General features: G+C 37.5%; 2 protein-coding genes, 1 long non-coding RNA gene and 1 pseudogene across 5 annotated transcripts; 2 read left to right on the top strand and 2 right to left on the bottom strand.

The window, feature by feature from the left end:
- Window positions 1-1,684: 1,684 nt before the first annotated feature.
- LOC121792596 lies at window positions 1,685-4,954 on the bottom strand (annotated as a pseudogene).
- Window positions 4,955-10,183: 5,229 nt separating this feature from the next.
- Window positions 10,184-10,851, bottom strand: LOC121771645. The gene is made up of 3 exons (XR_006044186.1): window positions 10,725-10,851; window positions 10,447-10,569; window positions 10,184-10,322 (listed from the first exon to the last, which is right to left on the bottom strand). It is a non-coding gene; the product is annotated as an uncharacterized LOC121771645 (long non-coding RNA).
- On the top strand, window positions 10,312-10,932 carry LOC121771636. The gene is made up of 2 exons (XM_042168462.1): window positions 10,312-10,599; window positions 10,778-10,932. The coding sequence occupies exons 1-2, from the start codon at window positions 10,356-10,358 to the stop codon at window positions 10,930-10,932; spliced, it is 399 nt and encodes a 132-aa protein (XP_042024396.1). The 5' UTR covers window positions 10,312-10,355.
- A 3,386-nt stretch (window positions 10,933-14,318) lies between these two features.
- On the top strand, window positions 14,319-19,543 carry LOC121792594 (COP9 signalosome complex subunit 7-like). Of its 3 annotated transcripts, none has more exons than XM_042190604.1 (9): window positions 14,319-14,768; window positions 15,294-15,369; window positions 16,403-16,491; window positions 17,268-17,357; window positions 17,650-17,694; window positions 17,787-17,857; window positions 18,162-18,300; window positions 18,780-18,888; window positions 19,259-19,543. In XM_042190604.1, the coding sequence occupies exons 1-8, from the start codon at window positions 14,610-14,612 to the stop codon at window positions 18,852-18,854; spliced, it is 744 nt and encodes a 247-aa protein (XP_042046538.1). In that variant the 5' UTR covers window positions 14,319-14,609; the 3' UTR covers window positions 18,855-18,888; window positions 19,259-19,543. The 3 variants fall into 3 exon arrangements, with proteins under 3 accessions (XP_042046538.1, XP_042046537.1, XP_042046536.1); XM_042190602.1 differs by having other exon boundaries at window positions 14,320-14,768; window positions 18,800-18,888; XM_042190603.1 differs by lacking the exon at window positions 18,780-18,888.
- The last annotated feature ends 1,533 nt before the right edge of the window (window positions 19,544-21,076 follow it).

Here is a 21,076-nt window from a genome sequence, read left to right as displayed (position 1 = left end):
CAATTCCAATTCCAATTCCAATTCTGCGCATTTTTATATTGCTTAACAACAGAATTGGAATTGAAAGCTCCAATTCCAATTCCAAGCCCTGAATTCCGTGGTGCCGAACGCACCCAAAGACTGATATGAAAATAATTATTATGTTCAGTGACTTCAGTTGTCATATGGCAATGAAAATTTGATAACCCTATACATGAATAAATTTGATAAGCCTGTTCATGAACCAAGATTAAAGGGCTCGGTTATTCTAAAACTAGGATTCATCTCTTGTCACAAATATTCCCTTATGAGTATCATATTAAAATTGATGTGTACATTCTCAATGGTCTTTTTCCAAAATACTAGTATTAATTTATTATCTCTTTGACGGAAGATGAGAAGTAAGCGGGACGAATTTTATGCAGTTTCGAAAATTGATTGGGCTGAAGCTACACGCATTAAGAAGGAAATTTCACATTTTGGTGCAGAATGTTGTGGGCTCAATCTTATTTACTTAATATATAGACCTATTTCATTTGATTAATACTCCATGAGAATATATAGCATAGCTAATCATTTCATAATAAATTAGGAGTAATACATAGTAGTAGATGTTTTTCTATGTTGGGCCTTTCTATTTATCCATTTCTATGATTTTGAAAGGGAATGACATCCTACTTTATTAATGGAAGATAATTTAAAAATTATTCGGTACACAGAATTAATGGAAGATAATTTTAAAATCTACACCATTAAATTAACAATCATAAGCACAAATTCTAAAATTAATACTCCCTCCGTCCATTAAATATGAAATCTTTGAGAATCTGACATATAATTTTATGTAATATAGTTTTATAAATTAATAAAAAGAGAAAGTAAAAGAAATATTCATTTTACTTAAACAATCTAAAAAAAATGTTTTATTTTTATTAGCTCACAATTTAATAAGGTAATAATCCAGTGCAAATTTTTAGGTACATCTCTATCTTCTGCTTTCTCCGCTCCTCTTCTTTTCTCTAGGTTTCTGCATTACATTTTTAAATTTTTCAATGGCACCGTCGAAGAAAGATTCACCGTCGTCTTCAACTAAGAAAGATTCTTCATCTTCAACTGAGAAAAATTCTTCTATTGCGCCGTTGAGGATTTGAGTAAGTTCAGTTCCAACTACGTGAGGGATCTGAGAAGGATGATAAAAAGCTTGTTGTTTGATGTGATTCTCGTTATTTTCTCTCTACAATATTATGATTTAGAGTATTAAGTGCTTTGAAACTTTTCTGCTCTATGATTATTGTTATTGCAAATTTGCAATCATCAAAACGTATTGATCGAATTTGTCTATCTAATTTAGTTCATTCTTCGTAGTTCATCGATTAGATTTGTTTAATTTATTGAATTGATTTGATTTTTTGGCGGTAAATTACTTGAATAATTAAAGAGCTTCTGGATCGATCTGACGTGTCAAGCAGTAGCTGATATGATAACCGGAAAGACTCCTGAAGAAATACGCGTTACACCACCACGGTTGTTCAAGACGATGGCAACGGTGTCTCGATGCTGGCTCGTCTCGGCGAGAAGAGTTCAAGCCACCAACGAGACGCCCTATGACAAAACTAGTTTTGGATCAATCTAATCCGGAATAACTGAAAACACCATCGTTTGATTGGGAAAATACGATACGGAAACATATGCTAATAGTAACACATATTGTAGGTGATCACTTTATTTATCACCTAAAAAAAAAGTGAATACAACAAGCAGTTTTCGGTACAGAGATATTCTTATACCAACATTTGGTAACCAAAGAACAAAGCTGACAAAAACTATCAAAAAATCTAAGCCACCACCAAAAAAAGCTCTCCAACTTGCCTCAAAAATCAAAAGGGAGAAGAATGAACAACCTCACAACTTCCATTTAGACTGCTTCCCCTACTAAATGGCATAAGAGCGGGTGCACACAGAGTCGAGAGCTTCGGACATCAGAGCAGAAAAGCTCGTCATAGCTTGAAAGACTCCGGGCAGCCCGGTTTGGATATTATTCAATGTCATTGCTCTGGTCAGCTCCACTGCCTTGGAGTGTTTGCTCATCTCATCTTCCACTCGCCTCTGATATGTAGCGAGCTCTGCTTTCTTCTCTGCCAGCGGGTCTCTCGCGTCTAGCATCTCCCCGTTATCTGGCCTAGTGTCGGGAGGTCCAATGCCAACCATGGAGTAGGAGTGATAGTACTTCTTCTCAAGGTTTCTGATGGTGGAGGCCTTTCTCTCGAGCTCCTTTGATGCGGTATCAGCTTGCTTCTTGATCTTCGCCTCCTCTGTTTGCTTCAACTGTATCGAATGCACCACGTTGTTGAAGCTTATGATGGCCTCGGAGGCAACTGTGTCGGGGACGCGTTCAAGTGCAAGCTTCCATTCGTCAAAGAAACCAAGAACCTCGGAGAGGGCATTAGCCGGCTCGCCATGGACGGGGAGCAGGGTCAGTTTGAACCAGCCATGGAGGGCACGGACAAAATGGCGTTGGAACTTTATCAGGCGGCAGAAGCTGGAGTGCCACGCTGATACAGCCAACTTGAGGTCGCGTGTGGCCTGCCGGTGCAGGTTAGAAGTCGGCTCGACTTTGCCTGCGCGGTTGATGAGGCCCTGAACTTGCTGCACCACGTCGTTCTGGAGGGCATGGAACCGATTCATTGATCTCCACGTGTACATGAATCTGTAGGTATGAAAATTGGTTTTAGGATTCACAGCCTTGTTTCATACAAACAAAATGAATAGCTTTAACCTTATTTGAAGCAATGCAATTGAAGATAAAAAAAAGATTCTTGAATCAATGTGGTGCAACACTGACACCTTCTTTCAAATAGTACTGCTACTATGATTCTATGATTTCTCATCCTAACTGATATGATATGCTAACAAATATGTTAATGGTACTGTATCACAAAAGGCTCGAAAACAGACTGTATCAATGCAAAAAGACTCCATGTACTAGCAAGGTCCAATTCTAGCATGCTTCAAAGAACATATAAACGAGAGACAACCAACACAACAACCATTGTCATGTAGTTCAAGTTGAGAAGAGGGTGAGTTAACAAGAAAATGCTTCATTGAGTTTGCTAACTGCTAACCTATGCTAAGTTGTGCATAAGATTGATACTATTATAGATGTGGGACAGTGTTCACCCATGACAAAGCTCAACAAGCTGCGGGATCAGATCAGAGTCCCGTAGTCCAACAATGGCAAAAGAGGTGGCTTGAACAGCCTGAGATGTCACCGCGATTAGAGATTGCAGCCTCTTTATTGAGGCCTTTGTTTTGTCCAATTTTGACTCCTCTTCACCGCGGTACTCCTGCCCCTGAAGTGCAGATAGCTTCTTCTCATGCTCAATTTTCGCTGCTTCACGAGCCTGCAATCGTGATCACACACATAAGATATGAAATTCTGAAATAAGTAGACATGATTTACAAGCTTATTATACCTTCACTTCCTGGTAGAGTTTCTTCTCCCAAGCCAAGAGGCGTTCCAGAGTGGAACACAAGCTCTTATTGCCACTGGAGAGATCGACTGAGCTGGGCTCGAACCGGTATTTAACTGTCAACGGAGGCTTTGAAGTCCAGCTTGAGCTCAAGTTGCTCAACATTCCACTAGAGTGATACACTCTCTCTACAACACCAAATCAAATTCACAGCCATATGTTAAAGAAACACAACTCAAACTCAAAAGCATGAGAAACAGAGCAATCAGCCATACTCACTTCTCAACTGCTTGAAGCTTCGATCCAGCTGATCCCGGCCGGCCTCCAGCATCACGGTTACCTGATCGCCGGCGGAAGCAGCCTTGTCGAAATACTCCATGAGAGATGCGACGATCTCCCCCAAATCTCTGTGCCTCACCACAATCCTAGTCTCCGAATTCGCGCCTTCCTTCCCATCGTCCTCCGATGAAATCTTATCCAATTTACTCCAATACTTGGAGCTCTTCGCCTTCACTCTCTCACTCCCTGAATCAGCAGCCTCCTCATATCTCGCTCCAAAATCGGATCTCGACTTCAAATCCGCCTCTTCACCGTCATCGCTCGAGCTGGTGTAGTCATCGTGATCATGATCGCCCCACTCACTGCACTCGACCTCCTCTCTCTCCGTCTCCTCGCCGCTCCTCTTTGTGAACTTCCTCGATTGATTGATTTCTGAGCGGCGTGAAGGCGACGAGTGATTTGATTCTCGGTCATCGAATGGATTTCGATTCGAGCTGGGTGCGTACCTCGAAGCTTTGTCGTTGTCGATGTAGGGATGATGATCATCGGAGGAGGAAGAGGATGAATCGTCGTTTTCGTTTGCTGGAGTTACGTTTGGCTTGAGCTGGTTGAAGAAGTCGGAGTCCGGCGGCGACGGCGGGGGATAGAGATTCTCCCAATCCCATATCGAAGAGGTCTGTGAAGGAGTGGCCGAGTAGGTCGAATTTGGTCTCGTATTGTAGGTGAAATTGTGATTCGGAGGCGGGGAAGAAGTGAAGCTTGAGTCGGAGAGAATGTGGGGTAGTTTGATTGTCTGTCTCCGCCGCCTTGGAGGTTTGCGGTGGCGGGAGGAGGCGGTGGACATTGGGGGTGGCGGGGGGAGGGGGGTGGAAAGAGGGTGAAGGAGAAGGGGGATTAGTGGTGGTGGGAGTGGGAGTGCGGAGGAGGACGGGCGGGGCATTATCGGAGATGGAGAAGGTTTCGCCGGCGGCGAAGGAGACGAGGGCGGAGCCGGTCATGCGGAGGGAGTGGCAGTAATCGGAGTGGGCGGCGGCGAGGTGGTGGCGGGAGTAGACAGCCTCCTTCATGAGGCGGCGGCGATCCTTGCAGCGCCGCACCGTGTCCTCGTTGTGGAGTTTGGAGGGCGTGCAACCCATTTCTTCCTCTATAAACTCTCGCTTCAGCTTCAATGGAGATTGGCCGGAGAGATTATGTCTACCTTTTTCACACAGTTCACACACTCCCACTTTAGTTTTCTGCTGTTTAAATAAATATTTTATGAAATTTAAATTAACTCCCATGCATTTTTTTCATAAATGTTTTTTCCTTATTTTAATATATGAGAATATTGTTAGAATTGAGAAAACGGACTCTTTTGACGAGAGAGAGATTAACCGCCGGTAATTGTCTTGTACGTGGAAAAAGGTTTTAATTAATACTAATAGTATATTTGTTTTTTATTTATAATTTATAAATTGATTTTTTTCTTTTCTTGTTTTTTTTCCTGATTTTTGTAATTTTTATATGTGTTTGAATAATGTGAATTAAAAAATTAATTATATAGATTTAATTACAATAATAAATCAACTCTGCATTCTATGATCACAGTTTATTTTGATTGGATTTTCAGAGAATAATTAGAAGATTTTTAAACTTAATCAATAATTAAATAAAATACTTTTATAAATTAATCTCTCTATTACGGCAAAGACATTATTTTCTAGATCAGATCAACTGAAAAAATTGGGAAGGTTTAAAATGAAAAATTTAAAACTCATCTTATTCTAAATCCTAATTATGAAATCTTGTCTCTTCTACTTTACATCTCGGAACATACTATGCTTATTAAGATAAACGCGCTTTCATATTTTCTTTACCCGGAATATCCGGGGAGGGGAAAAGGATTCCTTTTTAAGGGTATTTTCGGGAATTGATTCGATCGGCGTAAACTCTTTCTCTTCGTTTCTTATATGCACATAGAAAATAATACTATTATTTTGAGGTTGAATTCATTCATAAATGTGTGGATAGTGTTCCAGTTAATATTGTGGGCACAATAAATTTGAATTCAGTTTCAATATATGTAAAGTGTGAATGGTCTTATTATATCTTAGACGAGCTGTTATGGTATTTGGATTACTTATTTCTCAAAGCACAAAAAAAAAACCAATGTGAATTTTGGACCCATTGAATGATGGAGTACTTATTATGGCCCCTAAATGTGAATTATTGTTCATAATTGCAATAATGAGGGTTTAGTATCTAATTACAACAAAGATTTGTTCCTGTCAGTGTTGTCCACTTCGGCTGGGATAATTAATACGTCAAAGAACACACTATTTAGGTAGGCCTTACAGCTATAATCCTATAGTTGTTTGGGATTAACATATAATATTGTGGTTGTGTATACATAGGCATCGTTTGGTAGTCATGTTATGTTTCGACTAGACATGATACAAATATGGATAGTTATCATAGTTTCGATTAGTTAATTTATCTTGATTGCGTGTTTGGTAACTAAGGATAATTGTGAGTTATCATATTTAGATGTTTGGTACAACAAGTTACAAATAAAGATAAAAATTAGAATTGTCAAAATTATCCTCATTAATTTAATTATTAAAATATCCTCATGTTGCCTTAATTTGTTGACGATGAAAAACATCCAAGCATACCATTTCTTATTATATAAAATGCTAAAAATGGAGTACATAATAAATTTAATCATAACTTAAATATTTCATTTTTTAATTTTTATTATATAATTTTATTTATATGAAAATATTCAAGCATACCATTTCTTAAAACGTAAAAATGCTAAAAATGAGAGAAATTAAATAAATATGACCATAACTATATTTGTTACTTTTATTTTTATTATATATTTTATGTAATTAAAAACACCCAAGCATACCATAATGTATCATTTCTCATCGTACATTAATTATATGAATAATTATATAGTTTAATTTTTTATTATATTATTGCATATCATTAATTACATTACTTATTTTTTGTTATATTGAAATATAATTAAAGTATGTATTTGTATAAAATATAGTGTATATATAAATATGACTATATATAAGATTGATGGGTAAAATTGTATTTTCCTAAAACTAACTAGGTTGACTAGATATGTAACCTAGGCAAATGAGTAGTTACATTGTTGCTTGAAACATAGGCTTTTAAGTGGGCTTTGTCCGGGCCGGATACAAAACACGGGTCATGCGGATTTGTAACATAACTACCAAACACACAACTAAACCCGGATAAGCCCTTCTATCTAACTGTAACATAGCTACCAAACGGCCCCATAAAGTGTTGATCGTCTTTTATCTGTGTGTATTTGAACATTAGAGTATTAACATCTCACACATGTTATAAGATTATAATACTTCATATGAATTATGTTTGATTCATAAGATTGAATATCGTAATTTAATTCTTGATAAATAATTACAGTATGATAATGAGTCATGACCACTTTCGCACTAACAAAAATAATCTCACAACTTAATATTAGATGAACAATTATATGATAATAAGCCATAACAACTAAAAGACAGCTTATAGTACTCCTATATTCCATAAAGTAAAAATTGTGGAAATAATACAAGCATTACATTTTTCCTCAAAAAGACACTAAGAAATATACCATGGTTTTATTTTCTCATATGTTGAAAATACGCCCTACTTATTATGCGAAACTATAGATGTATATTAAAATCTGTGCAAACATAATATTGCTAAAAGTATATTGTATACATAGATAACGTTGATACACATGCATCTTGTGAATTGTATGATTGAAATCAGTAGCAATTCCTAAACATAATTTTAGAAGTGGGTCTAAAGAAATGGAAATAGCTTGCAGCCTGAATTAAACAAATAGGGAAAGAATAACGGTTTTTCTTTCACTTAAAAATGAATAAATTTGTAAGTTTACAATAATTTTTAAAAAAATTCAAAACGACACATATATTCTTAAAGAAAAGAATTTATGCGTATTAAGGAAGACAAGATGAGAATTTCAATTGACCATAAGAAAAATTACGTCTCTCTCGTGGCAGTCTAGCATCAACCCTAAATCCGTCATTCAATAAGATAAAATTATACGAAGATTATACGCAAGAATTGTGCACATTCCCTCTAACAATGATTTAATTTCATATTATGCAAGAGGAATGCTCAAATTCCGTCTACCAATGATGTGACTCTACATTATTTGGGTGACTATTTATTTGGATAGAGAAAAGACATTTGTGAAGTTGGAAATCGCCTAGCTAGCATAATATAGGAGACTCGAAGAAAAAGGAAAACAAACGTGGGAACATAGTCTAACATGATATACTGGATTAGTATGTCTACGTTTGTTGTTGGATATTTTAGTGTAATTGAATTAACTTGATTGATCAACGTGGTTATAATGAGACATCAAATAAGTTGAAAGTGCGGGGTGTACACTTATTTGAATTCCTTATGATTAGACGGGGTTTGGGGGCAGCAGCCCCTGGCTGGGGTCGAGCTGTACAGAAAATTCATCCGGAAACGTAATTTCCGAAAGTTGAAGGACTATTTTGCAATTTCCTATTCCCGCCAAAAGCTGTTAAAAACAGTTATGAAACGAAGATACGCGACTCTTCGTTTTCAACCTCTTCTTATGATCAATTTTTGGGTTCAAAGTTTGATACAGGATCTACATACGAATATCTTCGAAACCTGAATTGAATCCGATCAAATATTGGTAGAACCGCCAAATTGATTTGATCTGAAAGTGTTTCACGCCTTTCAGTACATCCGATTTGTTCACGTTTTGTTTAAACTCCCTAACATTTGTGTCTCTATGTATACGTATATTATAAAGTACTCCATGTAGATATAGTACTACTACTATTTTTGCGTCCAATAATTCTCATCCATGGCATATTGCCATTCATCAAATAATGTAGTCTTTCAAGTAAATTCTTTGACATAATAGTTTTGTTTTATTATGTAAACTGAATATAGAATCAACACTAATAAAAATTAGCAATATCCTCAAAAGTAGACTTAAAAGAAAGGTTGAGTGATGTCCAAGAGGAATAACTAAAGATAAATTCTAGTGGGGCCCATTGGTAGTTAAAGTCTTTCTTTTTTATCAACCTCTGAACCTTTTCTATATTCAAAGCAATGGCCGATAAATATTTGAGTTTTGTGAGGAATAAATTCCAAATACCGATTAAATAAATGAATATAAAAGGTATTACATTTTTAGACATCATTCACAAGCATAACTAAAGTCAATCACCAGTAGCCACACATTGACTGTTTTCTCTTTATATTGTTGAATCTATTGTTGTAGATGATAATATAAACATAAAAGTTAAAATGAAGATGCTCATCTATTAACTAGAATAGAAAGATCTTATAGTTTCGAAGATCAATTATATATGCATTGAGCACAGCATCACCTTGACAAATAAAAGTTAAAATGATCTTATTTTTGTATTGTTACAATTATATTTTCACCTTGACAATCTAACTATTGATTTGAACAATTAAATATTCATGTTGAAGATGGGGATTCCAACCCTTGATCTTCCAAAAACAAGATTCAACCATAGAGCCAAGGAAAAATGTCCTTTTAATGTTCCAATGTGTTGATTCCTTTTTTTTCTTTATTGGGACAGATGAATTAAAAAGACAACATAGGTATATGGTGGGAGTAACAGGTTGAAGATTGTGAAAGAATTCTTCTTTCCATACACATTCTTTTGGACCATCCCTCATTAAAACTACACTATTTGTGAAGTTATCCCAATGCATTTTAGGGGGGATTTACCCTTCAAATTATGTTTCACATGTGATTTTCTGTTGCACTATTAAATGATACCTATAGGAATAGGATCATAAATATTCCTAAAGGGTAGAAAGAAAAGAGGAAGTTATTCTACATTCCACCACCTGTTGCTACCAGTCCATTATAATTTATTCCACCCCCAAAGGGCCCTGCCTTTCTTTTCATTCAATCTAATTCTGTGCAATTCTTGGGGCCTCTCATCGCTCATCATTTTGCTTCCCCTCAAAGAAAAATATCATTATTTTCCAATACTAATATTAGTTTTTTGCAGACCTTTCAGTTTCCACTACATGGTATTCCAAGAAAATGCTGGTGATGAAAAAGTTATACACCGTGTGAGGCAACTTAACATTATTGAAAAAAAATGTACGTGGAGACCAGTCTAATTAGAGAAACTTATCAATCACTAGTGAAAAAACAATTAACTTTAGGGTCTCAACTCAAAAGCATTATGGAGCTTAAAAAATTAGCTGACAATTATTAGGCAATATTCTGATTTGTGATGCTTCAAATAAGAAGTTTTCAAAGCAAGTACTACTATAATGCTCTTGCCCTTATCTTTTCTTGTACAGTTATCAAAACAAACTAGTGGTGCATATCTTTTAGACTTTTTTAGGGGACAAAAGCAGGGTAGGGGACTATCACTTGTTTCTTGAAAAATAATATCTGAATTTGGTAAGGAGTAAGGTCCAACTATTGCATAGTATGAGTATCCATCAATGCAGCTTTGCCTCTCAGCTTCACTAGAGTTAGCAACTTTTTTGACTTGTCACCTGCAAAAATGTGGCACCACGATGATATGAGAGATGGATTTTTATGTGAGTTACAATGCTAACAACAAATTGAATTCAAGTTCAATCTTGCACCACTACACCTATCCGTCATTCTATTCTCTACCTCTGCAACTAGCATTCGACGCCAACAACAACGACAGCGATCACAATCTGCAGCAGCCCCACCAATATCTCCTCTTCAATATCTTTGTTAGCATCCACTTCTTCATCTTCATCCATATAATTCCTGAGAATCTCAATAACTTACTTTTACAAGGTACTCACTGAATGATCTTTTGAAATATGAGTCTACTGATCAGTTTATAATATGTAGAAGGACTGTTTGTTACATTATTTACAATTTACTATAAATTTAATCAACAAATAGTAATAACGACAAACCATGTGATAAATAAATTTAAAGGCGTGGCGTCTGACAATCTCATGAGATGCAGAAACTGAAGGCGATCTCTTGCAACAGCCAGAGAGGCTTGAAACTATGTTCTGCTGCCTATGGGCAGCTCAGAACTGGTCAGGGAGTCAACTACATCACCGTGCTGGCATTCGCGCCTTTAATCCAACGTTATCGTCTGCAGCTCACGGCTGTTGATGATCTCCTGAGGCATGCTCTATTGGAAATTTTATTCTCTGCTTAGAAGAAACCATCGAACAATAACATTCAAAGAAGGAATATTCTACATTCAAATAACTAATTAAATTCGAGCTAGCATAGTCTGCCATCAACAACAAATCCATAAGTCGAGAACCCAACATACTGAAGGTACTATTAGGCCATCTGCAACGCTGTCTCTTATCCGTCCCTTAACTGTCTCTTAAATTACTATTCATGGGCCCTACTGTACTTTTTTACTCCAACCTGCAACCCTTCATCTCTTATCCGTCCCTTAAGTGCCTCTTAAATTACTATTCATTCAATTTCATTTTTTATTTTTATTTCCAACAAATTCAATTAATAAAAAACACACTTCATTAAATAAAATAAAAATACAACTTAAAATCCTAAAAAAATATATAATTAAATTCGTGGCAAAATAAATAAAAAATACATAATTTAAAATATTAGAAATTAAAATGCAAATTATTGACCATAAAAATTCAACGGACGGAAGAAAATCTTAGTCAAACCAAATTTATAATAGACGCGTATGAGAAAAAGCAAGCGTCATCGATCGCTGTTTGATGAAGTCCACGTCAGATCATTCAACTCTGTATATTTTGATGCTCTAAATTCATTTTCATTTTTTATTTTTATTTCCAACAAATTCAATTAATAAAAACACATTTCATTAAATAAAATAAAATTACAACATTGCATTCTTAAAACAATAAAACAAAACATAATTAAAAATCCTAAAAATGAAAAATACATAATTTAATTTCTACCGTCGATGATGTGCGTCTACTAGTTGTCAAAGTTTGCCCAAATGTGCTCAATTAGATCACGTATGCACTCCACTCCACTTGGAGTTGGGCGTGGGCGGTAGAGTCACGTATCTTTGCCCGAATAGACAGCCGTTCTTGTATAGACGGATGCACTCCACTTCGAGACGGACTACTTGCTATTGAGCTTCCAGGAGTTTCAGGGTCGAACAAATTTCCCGCCTCGGATCCTTCGTCTTGGACAATCATGTTGTGCAAGATTATGCACGTATACATGATGTCGACCATGCTCTCCATGAACCACGTATGAGCCGGGGCTTTGATAATGTTGAAGCGAGCTTGGAGAACCCTGAACGCCGGCTCCACATCCTTCCGAGCAGCCTCCTGCTTCTACACAAAAAGAGCATGTTTTGCGTTCACAGGCCTGGTGCACGTCTTCACGAATGTTGGCCACTTCGGGTAGATGCCGTCGGCAAGATAGCACCCCATTTTATAGAGCCGGTTGTTAGCGGTGAAGTTGATGGCCGGCACTTTACCATCCAAAACTTCGGCGAAGAGGTCGGATTGGTGGATCACGTTTATGTCGTTGTTCGAGCCTGGGACCCCGAAGTACGCATGACAGATCCATAGCCGGTAGCAACGACCTCGAGTATAACGGTGGGGTGGGTGCCTTTGTGGCCGCTCGTGTACGACCCCCTCCACGCCACCGGGCAATTCTTCCATTGCCAGTGCATGCAAGCGACGCTGCCAAGCATCCCGGGGAATCCGTGTACTTCTTCGTGAAGGCGGAGCAGAAACTGACAATCTGTCATGCTTGGCTTTCGGAGAAATTTGTCGGTGAAGGCTGCCCGGACGCCTTTACAGAATTGGATCAAGCACATTCTCCCAGTGCTTTCTCCAATGTGGAGGTATTCGTCGAACACATCCGTCGTTTGTCTAGTCGTAAGTTGACGGATTGCTGCAGTACATTTCTGCAGCGTCGTGTGGCTGGGACGACCGACAATGTCAAACCTTTCTTGGAAGAACTCTTCCCGGGCCGCCAATGTATTTGCGATGTGGAGAAATAGCGGTCGCCGCATGCGGAAACGGCGACGGAAGTAGGTATCTCCCCATACCGGGTTATCGCAGAATTAGTCGCGTACTAACCTTGCGGCGGCTTCCTCCCGGTTACGATGGATGTAAGTCCGGGAGCGTCTTTGGGGCGGCGCGGCTTCCTCCGCCTCCCGGCGTCAATCTTCTTCAAGTGATTCTTCCATTATTCGACGCATTTGCTCAAATGGATCCATTAGATCGATTAACTTTGAGAGAAGAATAAAAGAGATGATTTGAGATGAAAATTGGAGTGGAAAGAAAGATGATTTGAGAGGATTGGATGTGTGTTTGTGTGTGAAATGAGGATGAAATAGGAGTATTTATAGAGTAAAAAAATAAAATAAAAAATAAAAAAAGGGAAAACGGTCGAAAACGGTAACATTATCACCGTTTTCGAATTTTAATTTTAAAATTTTTTTATTAAATTTGATTTAAAAAAAAATATTTATTGCGTCAGCGTGACGAAACTTACTCACGGGTCGGCGAGTGGGCGTCAAGCATCGCCCCGGAGCACGCCACGTCGCGCAAGCGCGTGGCGAGACAGCTCGCGTGCTGTCTCGGTGTGACGGGGGTCTCGACGGGATGGTGCAGCGTCCCGCGCCCGTCTCGTCACGGAGGGACGGAACTCGAGCCACCCACGTAACGCGTTGCGGGTGGGCGTAGAAACTAAAAATAAAACACAAAAATATATGAAAAGACGTTTTTTCAACAAAAATAAGTACTTACTGGAGTAGAAAAATTGAAGAATTGTAAGAAAATTGAAGAACAAGATTCAGGCAACAAAAGATGAACAATCTATAACATCAGTTATTCTACTCCAAATGTAAACCGTGATTCAAACAGTCATGAAAGATGAAACAAACAAAAATTTCAGAGAAAATTGTAAGTAAACAAAATATTCAATGGCCAAGGAGAACGCATCTTCTCAAAATAAGCAAATCTTCTCAACCAATCCAAGAATAACTTCCAAACTCTAATCTATCCAAACAAGACATGTACTCCATATTTCAAGAAACTAGCTAACAACTTTATCAACCAAATATGCATCTGATTTAAAAAGAGCCAAAAAAAAAATACTAAGCCAAATTATATACTCCGTGAAATACCAAAAAGATCAGAAAAGATACAATCTTGTTCAAAAGAAACACACAAATGTGCAATCATCTACCAAATATAATGAGAGATTATAGTTATAATTATTACTTTTAAATAGTTGTATTAGGATTGATAATTTTTGACACTAAGATATAAAGAATTGTTTTGGTCAAAACTTATTGGATTGAATCCCCATCAAATCTACCTAATAATTTCGGGTTGAGTCGAATAAAATAATATTAGTATTATTTTATAATTTTTATTACTATAAAAACATGTTATACTTAAAATTTACTATTATTTATATTTAAATTGTGATGGGGAGTTAATCATATAATATTTTATTGTGTAAATTAACTTTTAATCATATAATATCGGATTTGGGGGATTCCGTCTTTGTCAACTCGAATGATTGTATTGTTAAAAATAGGATTGTAAATATGAAATTCTTGAATTTGGGTCAAAGCCTTACTGAATTTGAATCTTTAGGCGATGATTAAGTTTGAGTTGGGGTGAATAAATGTTTATATACTTAATAATATTTGATCTGGATGCTTGGAAGCACTAAAGCAGAAAAACAAATCATAGATTCTCATCGTCCTCGTCAGTCTGTGGTTAATAATTCGAGCAAAGAAGCAATCCACGAACCTAGTTCTCTGTGATTTTACAATTTTGTTGAATCAATAGAAAATTTGAAAAATGGACATTGAAGAAAGACAGGCGGAGCACATAGACTATTTTGTGAAGAAGGCTTCCACTCTGAACGGCCCCGCACTAGCAAACGTCGTCGTTGAGGCCACTTCGCACCCTTCTCTATTTGCTTTCTCCGAGATTCTCGCAATTCCCAGTGTTCTCGAGGTATGTGTTGCTTATTTTAGGTTAGGCTAGTGGCACTGAAAGTTTGAAGATTTTAATTTTAGTTTTGCTAGTGAAGTTAGAAAGGTTTCGCTTATGATGATTTTGGTTAAGTGGGGTTCATTGTTAGTTCTCTTACTCCATATTTTAGTTTTTGGTTTATAATTTTTTATACAGTTACATATACTGAATTTGTGTTTGTTTGTAAGAATTTGTTGGTAATTTGCTGTATTGTCTCTTTTGTGTCTCTGTGGAAGTGTCTCTGATTGTGCTAACAGTTGTTGGGAGTTAATAGAAAGGAGAGTTATAATTACGCCTTTATGATATTAATGTGGTGAGTTAATGGAGGGATTTTTTGTATAAGATTGAAGGGAAATGTGCAATATTGTGCAGTTCGGACAATCTCGTAGTTTTGCTTGCTGATTAAAATGCAGTATATAAGCTTTGATTTTTAAGTTACCGGTTGCTAATACCTATTTAAAACTTGCTTTAGTTTCAAGTTTTTAACCTATGTATATATATGTGCAGCTTGAAGGAACTGAGAATAATGTCTTCCTTGATTTGCTTCGCATGTTTGCACATGTTACTTGGAGTGAATATAAGAGTAAGGCTCAATCTCCTCATATACAATTTTTCATGGGTATAGATTTCACCCAAATTACATGATCTCTTCATTATGACTTATGTTGTGTCATTTCCTCAAAGTTATTGCACTTCATTGTCTGTGTTCCATGTTGGAACATATATAATCGTCTGTTTCCTGGCTAAAATTCTCTGCGTTTCAGCTAGATTAGTAATTTCTTTTTATGTTTCCACACCAGGGATTTTGTATTTACTGTCAGAAGAAATCTTTAAAATCTTTGTGTTACTGGTGTTTTAGTGTTGACGATCTTGCTGTCTTCCTTAGCTTAGGGATGCTCACACCATGATAACACTCGTGCATTATGGATGTACTTTTGTTTTCCATTAGTTTATTTTTTACTTGAAGTTGTTTGGACACCTCCAGTAATATACGCCCTATGACTATAAATTCAATGGGGGTAACAGGTGCCTGAACTCATCTGTTATATGTTGTCAAAGGACTCCCATTGATTGATTGTTAACAGAATTTACAGCCAAACATGATTTGGGAAGCTGCTTTATAAAATAGAATAATTACTGGCCAGTTGGAATCTTAACTCTTTATAGGACTAGGAGCCTTTGATCTGTAGTGAGAATTTGGAAAAAAATATCTTAAATGTGCATATAGATGGAAACACACGCACTAAATATACATGGTCAGGCTGAATTTTTAATTTTTATTGAAAAAGATGATCCCAATAACTCTGCACAATGAAATAAATTACTGATTGCAAGATGTATACACCTATGCTTTAACTACAGCATATGGGCACTCCTATGTTTCTATTAGGCTTCTTCGTCTGGCTTTTTGTGTCATTTATCAATGGGGTAAGTGTTAATGGGGGAACAGTGCCTTAAAAAAAGGAAAACCTTCTTGTGAATGTTGGCAGAGAGGCCTTAGCTAGAGCATCATAAGTTTGATATTTTGGTGCTTATACTAAAAGAGTTCCTTCTACAATATCTATGGATGCATTTTTCTTTCCTTACCAGTTTTACATTTTTATGCCACGTGGCAGATGTTGCTGGTCGTCTTCCACAATTGGTTCCTGATCAAGTTCTCAAGCTGAAGCAGCTGACTTTGCTTACTCTGGCCGAGACAGACAAGGTAGCTTGTAGCACACACTTTCTAGCTAGTTGTAGATATCTGCTACCTCATTTCATTGTCAGTGATTACTTCTTATAGGTGATTATATTACCACCCGATCCTGAAATTAGTTACATTATGTTGTTCTGTTTCATCTAAGAAAGGTCCTAGTGGTTTGATATCTCAGTCATTTTGTATTTATTCTATATAAATATCTTGTCGATTCAGAATTTGAGGAAAATTATATTAGAAAAGTTACAGAGCTGGTGTGGGGGTTCTGAAGAGTCAATTGAATGCATTCTGAAACTACTACTTGTTCATTTTTACCATAATTTCCTGGTGCAATTTTACTCCGTGTGTAAAAAACTTGTTTTCAAAATGTGCTGGTCACCAGCCCATTTTACTACATCTGTCCATGAAAAATAGTCCTATGTTTCCATTTTGGTCCATCCACCAAAATAAATCCTTATATATATATGCTAAGTTTCTCTCTCTAATGAGGTGGAATACTTCAACCACTTTTTTTTCTCTATTTCTCTTACTTTACCAATTTTCATTTGTACCCATGTCGTCCACTATCAAGATTATTTGTCATGGACAGATGCAGTATTTTCTTTGGTTTGACATGCCAGATGATGCAAAAAAATTGCATTTGTGTAGTATTCTTTCATTTGTGTTTTCGGAATATTTGTTATTTCATTGCTTGAAATGACATATTTTGCTGTGATTATTTTAGGCTGTTTTTCACGTTATCTAACTGCTCTTGCTTGACTCTCTGATCTCGGCCTCCCCCCTAGGTATTGCCATATGACACATTGATGCAGGAGTTGGATGTTTCAAATGTTCGCAAGTTGGAGGATTTTCTCATCAATGATTGTATGTATGTGGTAAGCGTTTATGCTTTTTGCTCCAGAATATGTGCAACGAATGTCACTTCAGTTCTGAGATGAACTCGCCACCAATATTTTTATCAACATGATATCTACTCCATTTTCTTTTACTTTTGTTGAGCCTTTGAGACTGCCCCTTTCCTCACTTTTGATAGCCATCTTTCATTTTTCTTTACTAGCGTCTTTGTGCTTCCTTTTGAAACAGGACATACTAGCTTGTTGTTCTTCAGTGTAAGGTCGGTGATATGAAATTCCAGTGGTGATTTTTTTTTTGTGCTTTCATGGGCAGGGGATAGTTAGAGGAAAGCTGAATCAGTTACGAAGATGCTTTGAGGTCTCACTCTAATAACATACCTTTGATTAATGTGTTTAGCAGTTAAACATTTGACTGGTGAATTGGTAAATCATCAATCTTTGGGCTTGTAGGTGCAATTTGCAGCTGGGAGGGATATCAGGCCTGGACAATTAGGCAGCATGATTGATATTCTAGGGAATTGGTACATGTTTCTCCCTCTGAGATTTGAATCTTTAAGCTGATTTGTCCTTGTCCTAGTTTAAAATTCCAACTGCTGGGGTTTAAGTTTCTAAGTATCTTGTTGGGATTTAGATAGCTGGTCTTATCTGATCTTATCTTCAAAATTATTGTTCTGGAACCTTTCTCTGCCATTTTCTGTCAGAGTCTTAATTTGTATCAGCTGAAGACTTGAAGCTGTAACTGTTCATTTCTTGTAACTTGCAGTCTATGTGTGATATTAGAAGTTTGTACAACTGTATATAAAGACTCTTTTGGTTATTTCTTAGGCTGGCTACATCAGATAACCTTCTTGTCTCTATTCAAGAGAAGATCAAATGGGCTGACACTATGGGTGGGATTGACCAGAAGCACAAGAAGGAGGTAGAAGAGAGGGTAGAAGAAGTGAAGAAGACGCTATCTATGAAGGTCAGTTAGAGTGAACTTTTCGTAAAGAATGAACTGTTCTGTGTTTTATGGTGCCGTTTCTTACATAGTACACGGCACAAAGCTTTTAAGCCGTCATTGAAAACTTAAATGCCAATTTGAATCCATGATTTGTGTTGGGGGCATGGGTAAAATGGCTGTCGTTTTACGCTGGAGTATGAACTATAACATAAATGCTTTGCGAATCCAATTTTCCTCTAGGGTTGATAATATGATAAATTGGAACAATTAGATTCTGAGTTGCTTATATCTCAGCTTTAGCCAACATAAACAGTTGATTAGAGCCATTACTTGCATAATTCTTATAAGACTTCAAAGAATGCTGGTTTAGTCATTCAAATGCATAAATGAGGTTAGGCTTGTATCATTATACAACTTTGTTGTTTAATTCTATTATGCAAAGTAGTTGTATACAAGCTCTGGATATGTTGGTCGATGTGGTCTTACTTACACTGTGGCAGAGGTTACATACTGTAAGCAGGCAGACATTGACTACCCAGGGCATGAAGAGAACTTTTCTGAACTTGGTGGAGTAATGGACTATGACCAAGATCGTAATCGGCCAAAGAGGTAGCCGACCATATGTCTATTATCTTAGGCTTCTGCTATGAATGTCATGGGCTATAGCTGCTAATATGCTAAGGTGTTTTCTATCTTTTAAGTATATTTCTTTTTTCCTCCAAAATTAGAGAGTTATATCTATGCTCTTCATGTATCCACCCTACTACCAACTGTTTATCTCTTTACTCCTTTGAAGCCCTTCAGAATTAAATTCATATTACGGTCAGCATGGGGGTGTGTGAAAAAGGGACGAACCGATTATATGATTGAAACTACTTAAGAGATTACAATACCCCTAGTTATATAATTGAGTCCATTTGGTTTTTTGGGATCAGGTATATCCTGTATTATATTGTTGTTTGGCTTTCACAACGTACAGGAGACGACATCCCGCGATAGAACTGAGGGAGTCCCTTGGATGAATTGGTTGGGTAACTTGCCATCTTGCATTCATGTCATTGCAACAAAACAAGATCGATGCTCGTGAAGATGTGGTGATCCCTGTGCCATTCTCAGCTCGTTCTAGACTCGAAAGTTGACAGGATCGCTTGTGATCTGTCACGCCATTATTATTTATGGTTTTGACTAAATGAGAACTGATAACCACTCCTACTTTTGTAATGCGGGTGGACGAATATTAGTGATGAACAGAAGTTGAGCGTTCCATCTTGTTAGGATTGGCACACACAAGGCTTTCACACACTCAATAAGATCACACACACACTCACTGTTGTATGAGATCACACAATGCAGAAAACACACACACTCACAGTTTGAGTATTGAAGATGATAATCTTGGAGAGAAAACTGGAAAACTCTTTATTGATTAAACTCTACTCTAAACTACATACACGGTGAGCTATTTAAAGCTCTATATTCAAGTAGCAACTGCTACTAACTAACTACAAGAAGAATCAAGAAAGCAAGAAGAATAACCGCTACATCTCAGCTAACTAACTGCTGCTCCAACGGCTAGTTCGGCTAGGTTGCTTCTACCTTCTCGGTTCAAGACCGAACTCCTTCCTCGGTTCAAGACCGAACTCCTTCCTCGGCTTACAACCGAACTCCTTCTCGACTTACAACCGAACTCTTCCTTCTCGGCTCATTCCAGCTCAACGCCGAGCTTCCTTACCGAGCTTCCATACCGAGCTTCCTTACCGCTGAGCTTACCGACTTCTGCCTTCTTCTTCTTCTCGGCTAGTTCCAGGCTCGTTCCAGCTCGGTAAGCCGAGCTTACCGAACTCCTTTCTAGCCGAGCTTCTTCCAACTGAAATGAGCACTCCATTATTACAATTCTCCACCTGAGGGCTCATCTCAGTTCTTGCACAAACATTGATCAATTTCTTGCAATGATCAAACTTGTCTCTACCTAGAGACTTTGTTAGCATGTCAGTCGGATTGTGCAAGGTGTTAATCTTAATCACCTTCACTCTCCCCTTTTCAATCTCATCTCTAATGAAATGCAACTTTATGTCTATGTGCTTGCTCCTTTCATGAAAACCCGGATGTTTAGCCAAGCACATAGCTGAGCTGCTGTCACAATGAATCACCATTGTATTTTGGTCAAAACCGAAGTCAGAAATCACTCCCTGAATCCAAAAACTCTCCTGTACAGCTGCAGTGAGAGCTATATACTCTGATTCTGTTGTTGAGAGAGCAACAACACTTTGCAACCCTGACTTCCAGCTGATTACAGTTCCAAACATGGTGAAAAGATAACCTGTTTGGGACTTTCTGTTGTCCAGGTTTGCAGCATAGTCTGCATCACAATAGCCCTGCACAACCTCCTCAGATTCACCTTCCCAGCCATTGAACACAATCCCCCAGTCCTTAGTTGACTTCATGTACCTCAATATCCACTTAAGAGCATTCCAATGCTCCTTCCCCGGGTCTGCCATGTATCTGCTAGTCACTGAGATAGCATGAGCCAAATCTGGTCTTGTACAAATCATAGTGTACATAACACTTCCAACCACACTAGCATAAGGGATAGCCTCCATCTCATCAGCCTCTTGCTTAGTTTTAGGGGCTTGTTCCTTTGATAGCTTAAAACTCTGGGACAGAGGAGTTGATGCAGCTTTTGCATTTTCCATTTTGAATCTCTGCAAAACTTTCTCAATATAGTCAGTTTGCAGCATCCACAGCTTCTTGCAGCCTCTATCTCTCTGAATATGTATGCCTAGGATCTTCCTTGACT

The sequence above is a fragment of the Salvia splendens genome, chromosome 2 (genome assembly GCF_004379255.2).
Source record: "Salvia splendens isolate huo1 chromosome 2, SspV2, whole genome shotgun sequence".
Lineage (NCBI taxonomy): Eukaryota > Viridiplantae > Streptophyta > Magnoliopsida > Lamiales > Lamiaceae > Salvia > Salvia splendens.
The sequence above is the reverse complement of the archived record's forward strand: the minus strand, read 5'-3'. Positions and strand labels throughout refer to the sequence as shown.

Bases quoted from the DNA above. Each gene is read 5' to 3' on its own strand.
- LOC121771636 (XM_042168462.1), top strand. From the start codon at position 10,356: ATGGATTTTTATGTGAGTTACAATGCTAACAACAAATTGAATTCAAGT. The intron at 10,600-10,777 runs GTACTCACTGAA...CATGAGATGCAG, and splicing joins CAATAACTTACTTTTACAAG to AAACTGAAGGCGATCTCTTG.
- LOC121792594 (XM_042190602.1), top strand. From the start codon at position 14,610: ATGGACATTGAAGAAAGACAGGCGGAGCACATAGACTATTTTGTGAAG. The intron at 15,370-16,402 runs GTAAGGCTCAAT...GCCACGTGGCAG, and splicing joins TACTTGGAGTGAATATAAGA to ATGTTGCTGGTCGTCTTCCA. The intron at 17,358-17,649 runs GTAAGCGTTTAT...TTTCATGGGCAG, and splicing joins TCAATGATTGTATGTATGTG to GGGATAGTTAGAGGAAAGCT.